General features: G+C 36.5%; 1 protein-coding gene across 1 annotated transcript in view; it reads left to right on the forward strand.

Annotated features, from left to right (window-relative positions):
* The window catches only part of LOC133528143 (uncharacterized), a 33490-nt gene extending 19951 nt beyond the window's left edge, over positions 1–13539 (forward strand). Inside the window, exons 2-6 of the mRNA XM_061865395.1 lie at positions 3536–3654; positions 5912–6033; positions 6302–6435; positions 7380–7529; positions 9331–13539. Coding sequence (XP_061721379.1) covers positions 3536–3654; positions 5912–6033; positions 6302–6435; positions 7380–7529; positions 9331–9482 — 677 coding nt within the window. The 3' untranslated portion in view covers positions 9483–13539. The remainder of the gene's footprint in view (positions 1–3535; positions 3655–5911; positions 6034–6301; positions 6436–7379; positions 7530–9330) is intronic.
* The last annotated feature ends 3145 nt before the right edge of the window (positions 13540–16684 follow it).

Genomic DNA, 16684 nt, shown 5'->3' on the forward strand with positions numbered 1-16684 from the left:
ACTTCTAAAGTGAAAAAAATGCGTGCCCCCCCCCCCCCCCCCTGTAACTTCTAAAATAACAGAATGAAAAATCTAAAAAATATATATGATATACATTACCATGCAAACCTCCACCGAAAATTGGTTTGAACGAGATCTTAGTGAGTAGTTTTTTTTTTTAATACGGCATCATATTTAAAAAAAAAATTTTTCATCAAACCCATACGTGTGGGGTATAGGGATAGGTCTTCAAAAATGATATTTAGGTTCCTAATATCTTTTTTTTTCTAAACTGAATAGTTTGCGCGAGAGACACTTCCAAAGTGGTAAAATGTGTGTCCAAAGTGGTAAAATGTTGAACAAGATCTAGTAAGTAGATTTTTTTTAATACGTCTTAAATGGTACGGAACCTTTCATGCGCGAGTCCGACTCGCACTTGGCCGCTTTTTTAATTTGCTGTCTTTCGACTATATTTTAGACACCCTTTAAAAATAATATAATAATTTATTCAAAACAGATATTGTATGTGCCACAAACCCATGACAATTAACGTCTGATAATATCAGTTGGTTCCAAGTCACTTCTCAATGTCTCAATCGTTGCCCAAATATGAATTCAAACTTAATTTCCAATTGTTTTTCTATCAAAAAACATTTCATACACTGCGCCCCCTAGGCTACTTATACTCCGAATCTACTGACATTTGACACTGACTTTAGGTAAGTAAGTGTTAAGAATGGAATAAATTGCAATATTTTCCAATTTTGACATATTTATCATGAAATATTTTTTTATAGTTTGTGCAAATATCAACAGATCTTATAAAAATGTTTAGGTTTAAGGAGAAATAGTAAAAATCACAATATGTGCACACTGACGCCATTTTGTGATCCCTACTCGGCGCGACATCCCAAGTCAACCACCTTATCAATCACCAGGATACCTATGATAAAATAACTAACATTTGAATTATAATTCAAGAAGGATAAAGGAGTCAAAAAAGTCATCAATAATTAACATATGAATATGGAGAGAAATAAGTACTCGTACTCGTGTCGTGATGAGTAAAGCTTATCTGTCCTAAACACTTGACAAAAGACAAAGGCCATCCTCGAGGCGGGTTAATCATCAAAGGTTAACAATGCCACGTGACGGGTGGCAGGCATTGTGCGCCGTGGTCAAAGCCGCGAAAGTGCCGCAGCGGGGGCCGGGGCATTGCCTACCGTTATGCGCGCAGAAGGCCCTCTTGCATACTGATGCCGCGCGCTCGTCACCGCATGCGAAAGCTGCATTACACGTTCACTGGATCAGCTGTCCAATCTTACGTTCAAAGTAATCCGTGTAGGTATATAAAATCTGACTATTATGTCAAACTTTTGTTGATCCACAAACCAAGCTAAGTTGGCAGTGATGTTGATAGTCCAGCCTGTGCAAGTGGCACGTAAACGTCATAATTTCACAGAGGTTTGACGCTTAAAATAAAACCTGGACTGTCTGGGCTGTCAAAATCGCCGCCAACTTCCACACGGCCACACGGCCGTAAAGTTCCAGAGCGAATTAATTAATTGCACTGCGCATGTAGCCAAAAGGTTACTCTTCAACTGGTTCTTGTCACTTGATTATAGCGAAACTGAGTCATTACTCCCAAGAATTGTTTAACATTATTAATTATATAAAACGAACTAGACTAAAATGTTAGTATATAACCGAAGTTATAAAGTAATAGTAATAATGAAACAATAGATAAATAGTTTTATACTGAAAATTGCATGTATCAACATAGGTATAAACCGGAATCTCATATTTAATATAGAGAATATATTTTAGTTTTTTGTTGACTTGCAGGACATTTAAATGTACTTCTGGTCTCCCACGATACAGGCCTAGCCTAGTGCGGGGACTCCTGGAAACTCTGTTGTCAATCTAGTTATGCACTAACTTCTAAAAACAACTGCTGTATACTTTTTCTGTGTCCTTTTGTGTGCAATAAACATATTTTTATCTTATCTTTATCTTTATAACTTATCTTGGTCTGCCTCTACAGCCTTTTCCTTACCGCACGCTGAAATCGTAATTGTTTTTCTTGCGCACTCAAGTAGGTAATCATTTTTCTAATGGTCGAAATATCTTGTTGCTACGAGTATAATATTCGAAAGAGCTTGTTCGTTAGGCCGAAGTACTTGAATAAAGCATATTTCTGATTCTGAAATACATACAAGTACAATGGGCTAACCGCTACTCTAAAGTCGTAGTCCTATATGTTTAGGCGTAGAGCGCTTAAAGGAGATCATCGATTTTCGGCCCACTTAGTACCATCGCGTTTAAAGTACATAAGATATATGATTCTATTAATTAAATGCGCATTTTAATATACAAAATAGTCATAATATTGGGGATAATTGAAAATAATTGAAACGGGTATTAGAAATACATAATCGAAAGACGTTTTATTGTTCTTTTCCGTAATTTAATATTTTCATTAAATACGTAAGAGGGTACTATTATAGGTATGTATTACATGTATACTCTTTCAATTTGAAGGAGCTCCATCGCTTAAGAAAATCGACGATCTCCTTTGCTGTACCAAAGGACGTGCACGTTTTTAGGGCTCCGTATCAAAAAGGTACAAAAAGAACCCTTATCGTACGACTCTGTCCGTCCGTCCGTCTATATGTTTGTCTGTCACGTCGCAAAATATATCGAGAACTACTTAAGCTATCGATTTGAAATTTGGAATAGTTCTGAACAAAGCTAACCCAGGCACATTGAAAGTATTATGTTTTTATTAACTGTATAGAAAATGCCCAATATGTGGGCAGGGGGCATAATTTCAAAGTCTAGTGTCCTCACCTAGTCAAGTGGGGTATTATTTAAAAGAGCTCAAATTGTCCATTCAAAAAAAATATTCTCTTTTAATTTCATAGTCAAAGAAAATTGATTTATGGCGGAAAATGAAAATACTGGTTCTGTATTGAGGTGTGCAATAAAGAGTATTTGTATTGTATCTTCGTATTTTTTTTTTATTAACGAAAAACATTCACGAATTCAGTTTGCAATTTAACCAACTTTACTTGTGTTTAATTACACTTGAAATTTCGATGAAATATTATTAAAAATACCTTTTTTCAAATAAAAGAATAACTTTTGAAATCGGTTCACATAATAGAGAATTATCCTCGAAACACTAACATGCGTGCAAACATTACGCAAATTAGTTAGACAATTTGCCTATCCATCGATAGGCAAATCCATTCATCATTGTGTAGGCGCCATCGCGCTGTACACAATTATATGGAAGAGTGATAGAGAGAGAGATGACTACACTACGCTACGGAGCGTTAACGATTGTAACGTTGGCTACGCGGCCTGATCAGGTCTTTCGCCTTTATAGTTACATGAGATAATTCAAATTTTGTACGAAACCCTCGGTGCACGAGTAAAACGAACACGCACTTGACCGGTTTTTTCATTATGGGGGATACCCCAATGTGGTTTATCTGCTGCGACGCCTGCGACCAAGTCAATCCGTAAACAAGTTGTTTTATCGCTGTATCAGACATGTTCGGTGGGCGCTGCTCGAGTCGAGACCCCGCCGTGGACGCCTGCCTGCTGCGCGGGTTCAACTCACTCGCGGAGTACCTGAAGGGCGGCGCGCCGGAGCTGGGCATCGAGGAGGTGAGCCTGTAGTGTCCGACATGTCCGGCCATGTCATGCCTGCTTAATTAGTTTAGCCCCACCTTTTTTCTTTGAATAAATAAATAATCATAATAGTTAATGGAAATGTGAGTTACCACAATCAAATAAGTTTGGTATTAATTTAATGAGATATTTATGTACCGGTCGAAATATTTTTTAAGAGCCCATCAACGTGCTCACTAGCGCCACTGGAAAATAATTGTGATTGTTTAAATTTAACGATAGATATTTAAAAAAAGGGGCCGCTACGTACTGTATTTTGTATGTTGCTGGATTCGTCGATCCATGAAGACAAAACAAAAATGGCCGTTTTAACTTTGGGCGCCTAGCTTGACGAATCCAGCAACGTAAAAACTATTATGATGTATTCAAAAGGTACTTAAATACAAAATACAGTAAGTAACGCCCCCTTTTTTAAATATCTATCGTTAAATTTGAATAATCACAATTATTTAGCAATGGCTCTAGTGAGCACGTTGATTGGCTCTTAATATTAGACATGATAAGAGGTGGGAGCTTTGAATTTGCATTTATATCTCTGTAAGAAAACACACACACGCGAATTCTGTGCCTCATAATCGACATTTAATGCTGGGTTCAATTGAAAATTATTATTCTGGTCGTTAAATATTAATTTGTTGATATTGTACATTTTCCTTGATATTTTAAGCATAATATTTTCGAGTGAAAACATTACATAGCCAAATATACTTAACCTTTCCATGAGGTCTTTTTTTCCCTTTTACGGATGCCTTGCGTTCCCGTAAAAGTGCTTTTAACGGTGTTACAGTCAGACCTCCATATTTTTCATGAAGATCCATTTTATTGCATTAAACAGACGATTATTATGTACATGAAAATATCCTACATGCGCCTGTCAAAACAAAACTTTATTTGAATGGCTTTGAAACTTTATCCGACAGTTTCTCGGCCTCAGATACAAAGATTAATACTTATACAGAGAGTTTAATTATGATGTTTTATAAAACATTGGTTTATTAAATATAAATATTTTTTTTAGTTATAAATTTCATACAACGAGTTGGTCGAGTTGTCTCAAACTCTAGTGGCGCCATCTACAATTAGCTTTCAGCCGCCTTCCCCATTAATAAACTGTCAAATGGCGGTAAATGACAACCTTTTTCACGCATGCCACGCATCCGTAGTTTTTTTTAATCAGAGACAAACTCGAGTCGTGGGCCTATTTCCATATCAAACTAACATGCGGGATATATCAAAATTGCGAACAAAAAGGCATCTCTACTGATATTACAATAAAGATGTTCCAAATTTGAATGTCATTACCAAATCGACTTTAATGTAGTAATGAAGCAATTACAACATTATCACTGATAAGAAATTTGTTGTAACAAAACAGTTTGTCTTAATGGTTATTTACGGATTTTGAAGGCATCATAGAGGGTTTATGATATGTGTGTACCTACATAAAAGTTTTAACTGTGGCCAAAATTATAATTATAATATATTATATTTATATGTATTTAAACGCCATGCTCATAAATGGGTACTATATTAAAATAATTTTAGTTCTAGCCACTTAGCCAGCTATAAGCATAGTTACAACACCCTTTTCAGGGTGCCATGTGTTTCTATAATTTAATTGTAATAACTAGGTATGTACCATGGTACACGCAATAAACGATTTCTGATAAGAGGAAACCTGCGCAATGTCTTTTTAATTGTGTGATTTGGGTGCAAAGGCTCTTTCACAAGCCATTAACACATTTATAGTTCATTCATTTGACGGAACTCATGGCATCGGTTTTTATTCGGTTTATCTCCTGCTTATTCCTTCAAATCTGTGTTCTCTTAAAAAAAATATGTACCCATTTCCGCGTTACTTTCTGCCAAATGTAAATGTTTTGGCTCTTCGTGTATCCGGGAACTCGACCCGGATGTCGTATCATAACCAATGGTCCTACACGGAACAAACACGTGGACAAGTGTACATAAATAAACGTACTCATCAAATATTTACTTACAGTTCAATCTGCGCATTAATATGTCCCATGTTTATAGAATAAACAATGTTAAATATTTATCCAATTTGTAAGTAGTTAATATTACCTGATATTAGGATTTCATTATACAAGTACATGCCTATAATACATAGGTGTATCAATAACAATAGTACCAATGGAATATTTATGTAGCATAGGTACCGTTCTATCGTACCGTACCAACTTGTTTCTAAATTGTCGCTTAACATTTTCAGGACGAGCCGATAGTGATCGATGAGTTATCGATAGCACTGGGGGGCGGGCCCGACGGCTACCGAGCCACCTTCAAAGACATACATGCCACCGGAGTCTCAAACATGACCATAACTAATGTCAGGTGCTGTATCTACTGTACATGCATATATAAAAAATCAAGCGAGAGATAGTCTTTAAAAAGAAAGTTCCAGCTACGTCTATATAAGTATTCTTTTGCTCAACAGTATTACTAGTAATATCGTATAAATATAGTAATTTATTTATTTATATTTTATCGTATGGCTTCGTTACATGTCACTGGATATAAAATGGTAGAGAGTATAAATTATAGTAAGTAGAGAGGATAAAATATAGTAATATCGTCATGTAACAGACTTTTCAAACAACAGGTCCGACCTAGAGACCCACCAGTTCCAGCTGACGCTGTTCGGGCCGCACATCAGCGCGCGCGCGCGCTACCGCTCGTCGGGCGTGCTGCTGCTCGTGCGCGCCTCCGGCGGCGGCGACTACTGGGGCGAGTATGGTGCGTACACACCAGTACTTACGGCTCATCAGCGCGAGCGCTATCGATCGTCACACTTGTAAAGGATAATTGACACATGCTGAATATTATTACAAAATTTAACTAAATGGATAGAAAATGAGCCATCCATTATAAACAAGTGGACTATAAAAATACATATTGAGATTATAAAAAAAAGGGTCTGAAGTAAAAAAAAAAATAACTATACTTTAAAAAAGAAACAATAAAATGGTACCATTCGATTCCTTCCATTTTAGTAAAAAATATATTGTATGACAACTATATACAAAAACGTAATATTTCAGGGTAAAAATAGCAATTTATCTTAATCTTCCATTCACTTAGGACAGACTTATGTACTGTGACGTCACATTACAATATCATTTTGGTAGAGGCATTCCAATCGTCGCGTGCGAGCGTCAGACTTTAACTCTCATTTCTGACCTTTGTATTGCTTAAATAGACATTAGATCCTCAGGAAAATCAAGATCGATTGACATTAGGGGAACTTGGGTATACGCTGCTTTTCCATAGGATTAATATTATAAAATCATATAAGTGACCAAGTCGATAAAAACATCTGTAAAAAGATAAATAAAATATATTTACATGGAATTGAGAACAGGCATGACCACTTTTAGGAAGTTGCCTAACTGGACAGTAAAAATGTCAGCATCCCGGACCTGCATAATTATGCAGATTATTTAATAGTGTGATGACCCGGACGGAAGGCACACTGGCAGCACGTACAGTACGCGTCACAGGGTTTGCCTATAGGCACCTACGCCTTCGTAATATTAAAAAAAAAAAACACTAACAAATACACTCGTTATAGAATACATCGTTGTCCAGTTAAAAAAAAAAAAAACTGTTTAAATCTGGTGACACAGCTCATATCACAAGTACCTTATAGACTAACATAAAAATTACATCTCATCTGGCAGATGGCGTGAAGGCTAAGGTGTACTTCCGCGGAGCACCGTACGAGCGCGATGGCCGCACCTTCCTGAAGCTGCAGCAGCTCAAGCTCGACTTCTCCGTCAAGGACATCCAGATGGGCGTCGAGAACCTGCAGAACGGAAACGCAGTACTGCGTAAGATGCCTTTCCTGTAACTGAAATCACATATTTGACGATCAGTCAGACTCTAATAATACATATTTTATTTATGATTCTAGCCGCAGGTCTGTGATTCTAACGGGTGAAATTGGCAGATGCTTATAAAGTTGCCTGATTAGGATCATACTCAGTTTTAGCATTCTCAAACTAATCGCCACAACCCTTTTATTTCTAAACAACTACAAACAAACAGTAAACAGGCCCTGGCCCGGTCTAGCGTGAGTCAACCTTAATGCAGCTGCTGAAATACCGCTGCCGACTGCATTACTGCCGCAAATTTCAAACATCCTAGCAGCGACATCGATTTTGACATTTTCAACAGTAAGGCAGTAATGTCACGCTACAATACTGCCACATCGCGCGCTACATGACTGAATTATTGCCACAAGGCTTTAGCTATACTACAATCACGCTCAAATGTTAAGAGTTCATTGTGATAATAGATCCCTAAAAAGCTTTTGTTACAAAATTAAAAATCTACACACTTCCAGATGATTGATAACCATCTAATTCACTGACCTATTACACATAGACGTTTAGTCTCCACATGGCTAATCTGCCAAAATTGAAGCCGAACCACGATCGACGTATGCGTGCGATGTTCATGTCTTACACTCAGCAACGTTGTGTACGTTTGTTGTCAACGTACACACGTATACAAAAATATGTCGCCAGTTTTTATTTACTCCCACTCTGACGAGAATAAATAAAAACTGTGAGTGTACGTTGCTGAGCATAACACACGAACATCGCATGCACACGTCGATCGTGTTTCGGCTTCACTTTTGGCAGATTAGCCGTGTGGGGACTAAACGTCTAAGTGTAATAGGTCAGTGAATTAGACATTTTAAAAACCAAAGTCAAGGCATACTTACTTTACTCCTTGGCCATAATACATAGTCTAATTAGTTTTAAGTATGTATGTAACCCATAACTTGTATGTCTGGTTTAACTGTTAATGTAAGTTGGTGAATAAATGAAATAAAAAATAAAAATAATGATGTGTAAAATAGCTCAAATAACAGATGCGTGAGCTTGATTGTAATCAATCCAGGCGATTTTTCTTTTCGGACGGACAAGACAAATTATGGGTTATTTTGTTATAGAAAGTGGTACATAGGTATTTTATGTTTGTGTTGTGTATAATATATTGTTTAATTTAAACTTGATTTTATACAACTAAACTATCTTATTTTTAAAAGTTAAAAGCAAAATTGTAAACTGGGGTGGCGCTGGGACGCGTGGTGGCAATTATGAGAACAGCGTTTTATAAATATACATATATCAGATAAACAAATATCCGTAGGGCTATGATTGTATATGCAACTAATAGGCATGGACGTAGTCTATCTTTAAAAAAAATCAACATATCATTATTATTTTACCTCCTTTCATGAAGATTTTGGCCCGGACGTGCAAAATTTTGCTCCCTTAAAATGACTCATTAATGTACTTTTAGTAAGTATATTAATTCAAATGCATTTATTTCATGTATCCAAGACGCATTTTATTAGATATGTTGTCTACGTATTTATTCTTTTACTGAGCGTCATTTATAGTGGGAATATGAGAAGATTCAAAGTTTAAGTACCTATAGCCTGTCCGATTTTCTAAGATTAAGTTCGATATTGTTACTATGGCGTACTTGATCCTAGAAAAGCAGACAGGCTATACCTATTTCGGTATCATAGTTACATATAGAGATAGGTAGGGGTGAGTCTCTGTGGTGGATCATCTCTAATATGTGAATATCAAGGAATGTTTTTGGTATATACAGAAGCGGCGCTAAACCTGTTCATCAACACAAACGCGCAAGAGCTGCTGAAGGAGATGAAGCCGGAGCTGAAGCGTGACCTGGCCGACAAGATGGCGCGCTTCCTGGCGCGGATTCTCGACCACATCCCCTACGACGAGTGGATCGTGGACTGACCGCTGACCGCACTTACTTAACTTACAACTCCGACCTTAACTATTCGCAACATTTTACTAAGTAACTCGTTGAAGACTAGTTTTAAATTATTGTAAGGCTATTTTTATTTATTTATAACGTTATCTTGACCGCCAGTATTCACTACTTTTGAAGTGACTTATTTTTTCAGCAAAAGAGCGAATACAAAGTCGGTTAAATAAGTTTGTCAGTAGAAAATAGAGCCAATTTCAATTTTTCTATGGGTCCTATAAAAAATTCAATTTGCTGTTTTCTTCTGATGACAAAAATGGCTTGGAAGACTATAGATTCAATTTTCAGGTAACCGTACACACCACGTTTAGATTTGCAGAAACGAATTGGACATATTCGAATTGTGTCACTGTATAGAGGTATACTGCAACATACATACCTACTTAGAAACGCACAACAATCATCTGAATATTTAGGGTCAGACTATTGTTGCTTACTGAAATATATATCTAAGTAACAGTCTTCTTCTTCTTCTTCCTCGCGTTGTCCCGGCATTTTGCCACGGCTCATGGGAGCCTGGGGTCCGCTTGACAACTAATCCCAAGATTTGGCGTAGGCACTAGTTTTTACGAAAGCGACTGCCATCTGCCCTTCCAACCCAGAGGGTAAACTAGGCCTTGTTGGGATTAGTCCGGTTTCCTCACGATGTTTTCCTTCACCTTCTAAGTAACAGTCTGACCCTAAATATTTATATTGTTAGGGCTTGATACTGTAGGTAAGTATCTAGGCATATATAGTACTAGTTGTTGCCCGCGACTGCGTCCGCGTGGAATCTTATCTTGAACAATTTACATCTTTAGTAGGTGCAAAATATTTATTAGATACAATACTAATTTTATTATCTCAGTAGCGGCTTTGCATTGATTCAAACTTTCAACGCATTCATAAGTAAGGGGAGACATTTTGAAAACTTGTTAATGTTTGGTACCCAAAAACCGGACCGTATTACTAAGACTCCACTATCCGTCTGTCCGTCCGTCGGTCTGTTACCAGGCTGTAACTCATGAACCGTTATAGCTAGACAGTTGAAATTTTCACAGAAAATGTATTTCTGTTGATACTATAATAACAAATACTATTAAGTGGGGGTCCCATACAACAAACGTGATTTTTTTGCCGTCTCTTGCGTAATGGTACGGAGCCCTTCGTGCGCAAGTCCGAATAGCATTTGACCGGTTATTTTTTCTTGTAGGTACACGACATAAATGTAACCTGTAAGGTTAAGATGGTCAGCTCTTTACCATTTGTCATTATGCCTGTCACGTTCTAACAAGTATATAAGCGCGAAAGTGAGGGGCATAGTGATAAGTGATAAAAATGGAACCATGATGCCACCGCTGATGTGCTAACTTCAAGTTTTTGGCCATAGTAGCTCCCGCTTAGCGTTACTTAAAAAAATCAACTCATTACTCCTTCAGGGGATGAATTTTTATAAACGCTGAAATATGCGCATATACAAAGTTTCAAGTTCCGCATTAGATTTTTTTTATCTGTATATAAATTTTCACCCCTTTTTAACCAACCACCTTTAATTTTCAAAACACTGAAATTAGTTTACTTGTATATTAAAAATATATCTTTTAACGAAGTTTTAAATTCCTAACTTAAAATAAAACTTGAACCCCAAGACCAAGTTTCATCCCCTTTTAACCCCCTTCGGGGTTATATTTTTAATAGAGTTTAGTTAATGTTATTTTGTTATCTTATATTATGCCTTTATAAGAAGTCTCAAAGAATTTGTAATGTATTCCAACTTTCAAACCCCTTTTAAGCCTGTTAGGGGATGAATTTTTAAAAACGCTGAAATTACTTTTCTTGTGTTTTAATAATATGCCCATGTACAGAGTTTCAAGTCCCACACTCAAAAAAATTTTTGGTCTATAATACAAACTTTCAACCCCTTTTTCATTACTTTAGGGGATGTATTTGCAAAAACGCTGAAATCTGTTTTGTTGTATTTTAAGAATTTATCGTTTTACGAAGTTGCGTATTCCTAGCTAAAAATAATACTTTAACCCCATACAAACTTTGGACCCTCATTTCATCCCCTTGGGGGATGAATTTGAAAAATCCCTTCTTAGTGGACCCCTAGACCTTATAAGGAACCTACTTGCCAAATTTGGACTTTCTAGTCCCAGCGGTTTGGGCTGTGCGTTGATTTAAGTCAGTCAGTCAGGTCTTTCCCGTTTAAATATATAGAAGACTAGAAACTAGAATTAAGAATCACCTAACAGTTTGATAAACGAAATAGGCAGTGGATTTGTTTGTTATTCCCAGTGTTTACACATAATTATTTTTTATTGTTAATAAAACACCAGGAACTAAATGTTCCTGACGGAGCATTACAGGTGCTACAAGTAATTTTATATACAAGTAGGTTTAGTAAGTACTAGGTACCTACTTAGCTTAGTTCAGAACAAGTCTAAGCTATGTACTGCATCTTATTTTCTAAGATTAAACGAGACGTCGAAATCACTCCGTGTCGCTTTGTAGGCAGCTATGAATTCATATTATTGTATTAGAAAATTATATGGTACAGACAGTGCCGATTACATGTTAAAGTTATAAATACATATTATATCAATTCTTGAGCAGGTGCTTCCAATTTACTCATGTCTTAGTCATTAATCCAGATTGTAAGTATTAAACAGTGTCTAAACACTCATTTTAATTTACTTAATTTAAAGTAAAAAGTTCAATATTTTTCTTGGCTGTGTCGTAAAGATACAAAATGGGATTTAACAAGACCCCTTGTATTAATATATAAACGTTTTCTCTAAATGTGTGTGTACCTATTAGGACTGACTAACAAACAATGCTGAAGGCGATGGAAAACCTAAAGGTGGGTTATGGTGTGGTGTTGTGGTGGGTCTACGCTAGACGAGCCGAGCACGAACGGAATCGTTCTGGGCTTCGTCGTTCGCGGCTCAAGCGTGGACTTACAACGATCACTGTCCTCGCGCGATGCACATCCCTTTGTGTTCGTCAAAAAACGAACGATTGGCGGAGCACAGTCGAGCACGAGCAAAATGCCTCGAACGCGGACACACTAAACGGATTGTTCTCGGTTCGCGTTTAGCTCGTGCTCGGTTAATCTAGTGTAGACCCGCCTTAAACTGGAAAGGTCATGTACGAGTATGGAAATGGAATCACCGGCAAGACGGATGTAAAATAAAAATCAGAGTTCTGTTTGAGCCAGGTTTTAGCTCATATGGTTATGAATAAAATAATACTAAAACATTTGTATGAACAAGAGTATCGATAACACTTTTGTTACCTAAGTAAATAGCATTATTTACATAAGCATTATTTACTGTATACAATAGATACGTAATTAAGAGTAATTCCATAATGTACAGATTTTACAAGTAGAATTGTATACTTTGTATCGGTTTCTATGTTCATTTTAATAAAGTGCGTCTAAGTTAACTCTGCACCACCTACAGCGACAAAGCACAGGTACAAAGTTACAAACGTTATATTTTCACAGTGTGTTGACGTATATTCTGTCACTTTTCAAGTCAGTGCTTGAGACGTGAGAGTCCGCGAAGAGTTATGGAGAGACTCTAAGCATTTAACATCTGTCGTATATTTTAGGTAAATTATAGTTGTGAAATGAGCCAAATAATATGTGGGCAAGAATAGCGTCTTATGTACCATCAGATGAAAGGCTAATTATAATTCATATAATTTACGTATTATATTATGTCCAGTAAAACCTTTTTAAAAATATTTGTAGTATTATTCACCCTTTGAAACTACTCATACTCATACTCATTTATACTTAAATTCGTAGAAAACAACCATGACTCGGGAACAAATATTCGTGCTCATGCCACAAATAAATGAGTTGTGTAATTAAAAGTTCTTTGTTTCGTAATTACAACAAATGATGTTGACCGTCTACAAATTATCTGTTTTTTTTTTCAAAGGTTGACTGGTAGAGAATCCCTTATAGCAGTAAGTCCATCTTTTGTTCAATTGTATTTTCTTTTGTGCAATAAAGATTAAATAAAAAAAATAAAAGTTTTGCAATTGTTTATGCTGATTAATACCTACTCTTGACTTGAAATATTTTTTTTTCATTTTTTTTTTATAAAAACCATACATATCTCGCAATACATTAATCCTGAGGTTGAGTTTCAAGATTTTGTTATAATAATTATAAAAAGGTAAAGCGCTTATTTTTTATATGTTCATGCGACCAGCTGACGTTCGTTTCACCGCGATACACCAGATGATGATTTTTTAAATTAACAATAGCATCTAAACTATCATCTGACAGTATCAAACGGGAGGCGATGACTATTTTTTTACGTGTTTCGGGGGCTGCCATTCCTCAACCCACCAATGGAGCGGCAGGTGACATCCACGAGGATGCATCATACAAAGCCGTTAACCACTATACGAGTTATCGCCTAGGAGGCGATTGGTCATGGAAATCTGTTTCTGGCTCGCGGTCTATTAGTGCAATTACCGCATGCCACAGCACGTTGCGCGTTTCTAACATTGCGCAATCGCATTTCGCATCATGGTATACAAGTATATAGGCGTAGTACATCATAGTAAATAATGCGCTGGGCACTTCCCGCACTTTCGTATAATCCCAGATAGATTTTAGGCAGCGTCACGTGGGGCTATTTGGGACAACTGGGTCTGTTTGGAACGTACATGATTTCAAGTGTTGCGTGTGTGTGTATACCAAACGTTACAACATACACCTGACACTTCATAATTCCGAATAACATATAGTCTGGTAAACAATATATGTACAGTTATATCATCATATTAACCCTTTTTCAGTATAGCAATTTTGGTGGAAATTAAAGGGTTGCTATTTATACTATACAAAATTTTATTATAAAATAATCCAACCCTTAAGGCCTGTAACGAAAAAAACTGTAAATTTCAAGCCGTTGTAATTTTGTTTCTAAGCAAGATGACTACGACTTTCTTACCGCGATAAAAAGTCTGATTGAACCAAAACCAGAATTATTTATATTATATAAATAATTCAGAATTATTTATATTATATAAATAATTCTGGTTTTACGCTGTTTGACTTTACATCGGTAAAGGGAAGAGATCACTGAAAATTCGTATTTTCCAAATAGCAAGAAAAATTGCAACATCCTACATGCCTGATTTCGAAACACTTAAAATTACCTCGAAGTTTCGTGCATTTCATAATAAATAACTAATTTAGTATGTTGTCTCTTTAATAGAGGCCTCGAAGTGGCAGATCTCTGTCGTGTATCCATAAGGCTCAAATAGCGCATAGCGCGCATAGATTATGACAGCTAATATATGGGTGTGGTTGTAAGATGGCGAATCTAAGATACAAGATTAAACAGTAATTTTCTATAATAAACCAGTGTTTGCTTTTAAATAAGAATATTATATTGGCGACGAGGACAAAAACAAAACCATGGCCATGATAGGCAGTATAGAAAACTATCGCCAAGGAGGCGATTTTGTGGCCTACATTGAGAGAATGGAGCAGTTCTTTATAGTGAATGATATCGAGGACGAAGCAAAAAAAGTAGCATTGCTGATAACATTAATCGGGCCAGAGTGTTACGGCGTGCTAAAAAATTTGTTATCCCCTGAAATACCTAAAGATAAAACGTACCAACAATTAATAAGTACGCTTAAGGAGCACTACGTTGAAAAGAAGAGCATTATTGCGTGGAGATTCGATTTCTACCGGTGCCAACAAAAAGAACAACAATCTATCAACGATTTTGTGGTAGAAATAAAAAGAGTAGCTGCTAAATGCGACTTTAAAACCTTCCTGGATGACGCATTAAGAGACAAATTAGTGTGTGGATTGAAAAATGAAAACATTATTAGTAAACTATTAGCGGAGGAGAAATTGACTTTAGAAAGGGCAATTAAGTTAGCGACTGCTCTAGAAAGCGCTGCAAAAGATACAAAAAATATTCAACCAGATGCTGAAAACATACAAATGCTAAACCAAAAGAAGAAAATAATCAACAAAACCCCGGCACCCAATAGATCAGGATACAACTCTTACAACAACAATAATCCATCAGGGAGAGTAGAATGCAGATGCTGTGGCGGTTCACATTCTACAGACAGGTGCTACAAAAAAGATTGTGTTTGCTTTGTATGCAAGAAACAAGGACATTTAGCTCATAAATGCCGTTACAGAAATATCAGAAATGTGGATCAAGGACCTGTGGCAATGGAAAGTCGGCAGGAGAGAAGTGAATACAAGCCAGAGGAAGATGTGGTACTGGGCAGCATTGGCAATGTGTCAGAAGAGGATTGTGCAGAACTCCCTTTGTGACTAGGTAACAGAAAATTGAAGATGCAAATTGATACTGGAGCTTGCAAGTCGGTGATTCATCTTAAAGACTATAAGACCTACTTTGCAAGGTATGAACTAAGAAAGTGTTTAGTTAAGTTAAAGGCTGTTTCAGGAAATCCCTTGTTAGTACTCGGGGCTATTAAGATAGAACCCAGAAATGTGAGAAAAGATTTATACCTCATTGTAATTGACTGTGATAGTTATTTTAAACCTTTAGTGGGTAGAAATTGGTTGAGAATATTATTTCCTAACTGGCAAGAAAGATTTAAGCTTCACAAAGTAGGTTATATACAAAAAGAAGGGATAACTCAAGATAAAAATAAGCTGATTGAAAGTGTTAAAAATAAATACAAGTGTGTGTTTAGTAAAGATAGATCCTCACATATTGTAAACATGCAGGCTACTTTGAAGCTTAGGGATGGGGCAACTCCTATTTTTCATAGGGCTTACTCCATTCCTTACGCTAAGAAGAAGGAAGTAGAAAATGAGATACTAAATTTAGAAAAGGCAGGAATTATTCAGAGAGTAACCCATAGTGACTGGGCAAGCCCTATTGTTGTAGTTCAAAAGAATGATAAAAAAATTAGAGTATGTGTAGATTATAAAGTGACTTTAAATAAGATGTTAGACACAGATCATTACCCCTTGCCTCTTCCAGAGGACATATTTGCAGAGTTGGCTGGAGCAAAGGTATTTTGTGTTCTGGATTTGAGTGGTGCCTACCAACAATTGTTATTAGATGAGAAATCACAAGAATATATGACTATAAATACACATTTAGGGTTATTTAGGCCTACTCGCTTACAATTTGGTATATCATCAGGTCCATCAGTTTTT

This window comes from Cydia pomonella, chromosome 1, assembly GCF_033807575.1.
Source record: "Cydia pomonella isolate Wapato2018A chromosome 1, ilCydPomo1, whole genome shotgun sequence".
NCBI lineage: Eukaryota > Metazoa > Arthropoda > Insecta > Lepidoptera > Tortricidae > Cydia > Cydia pomonella.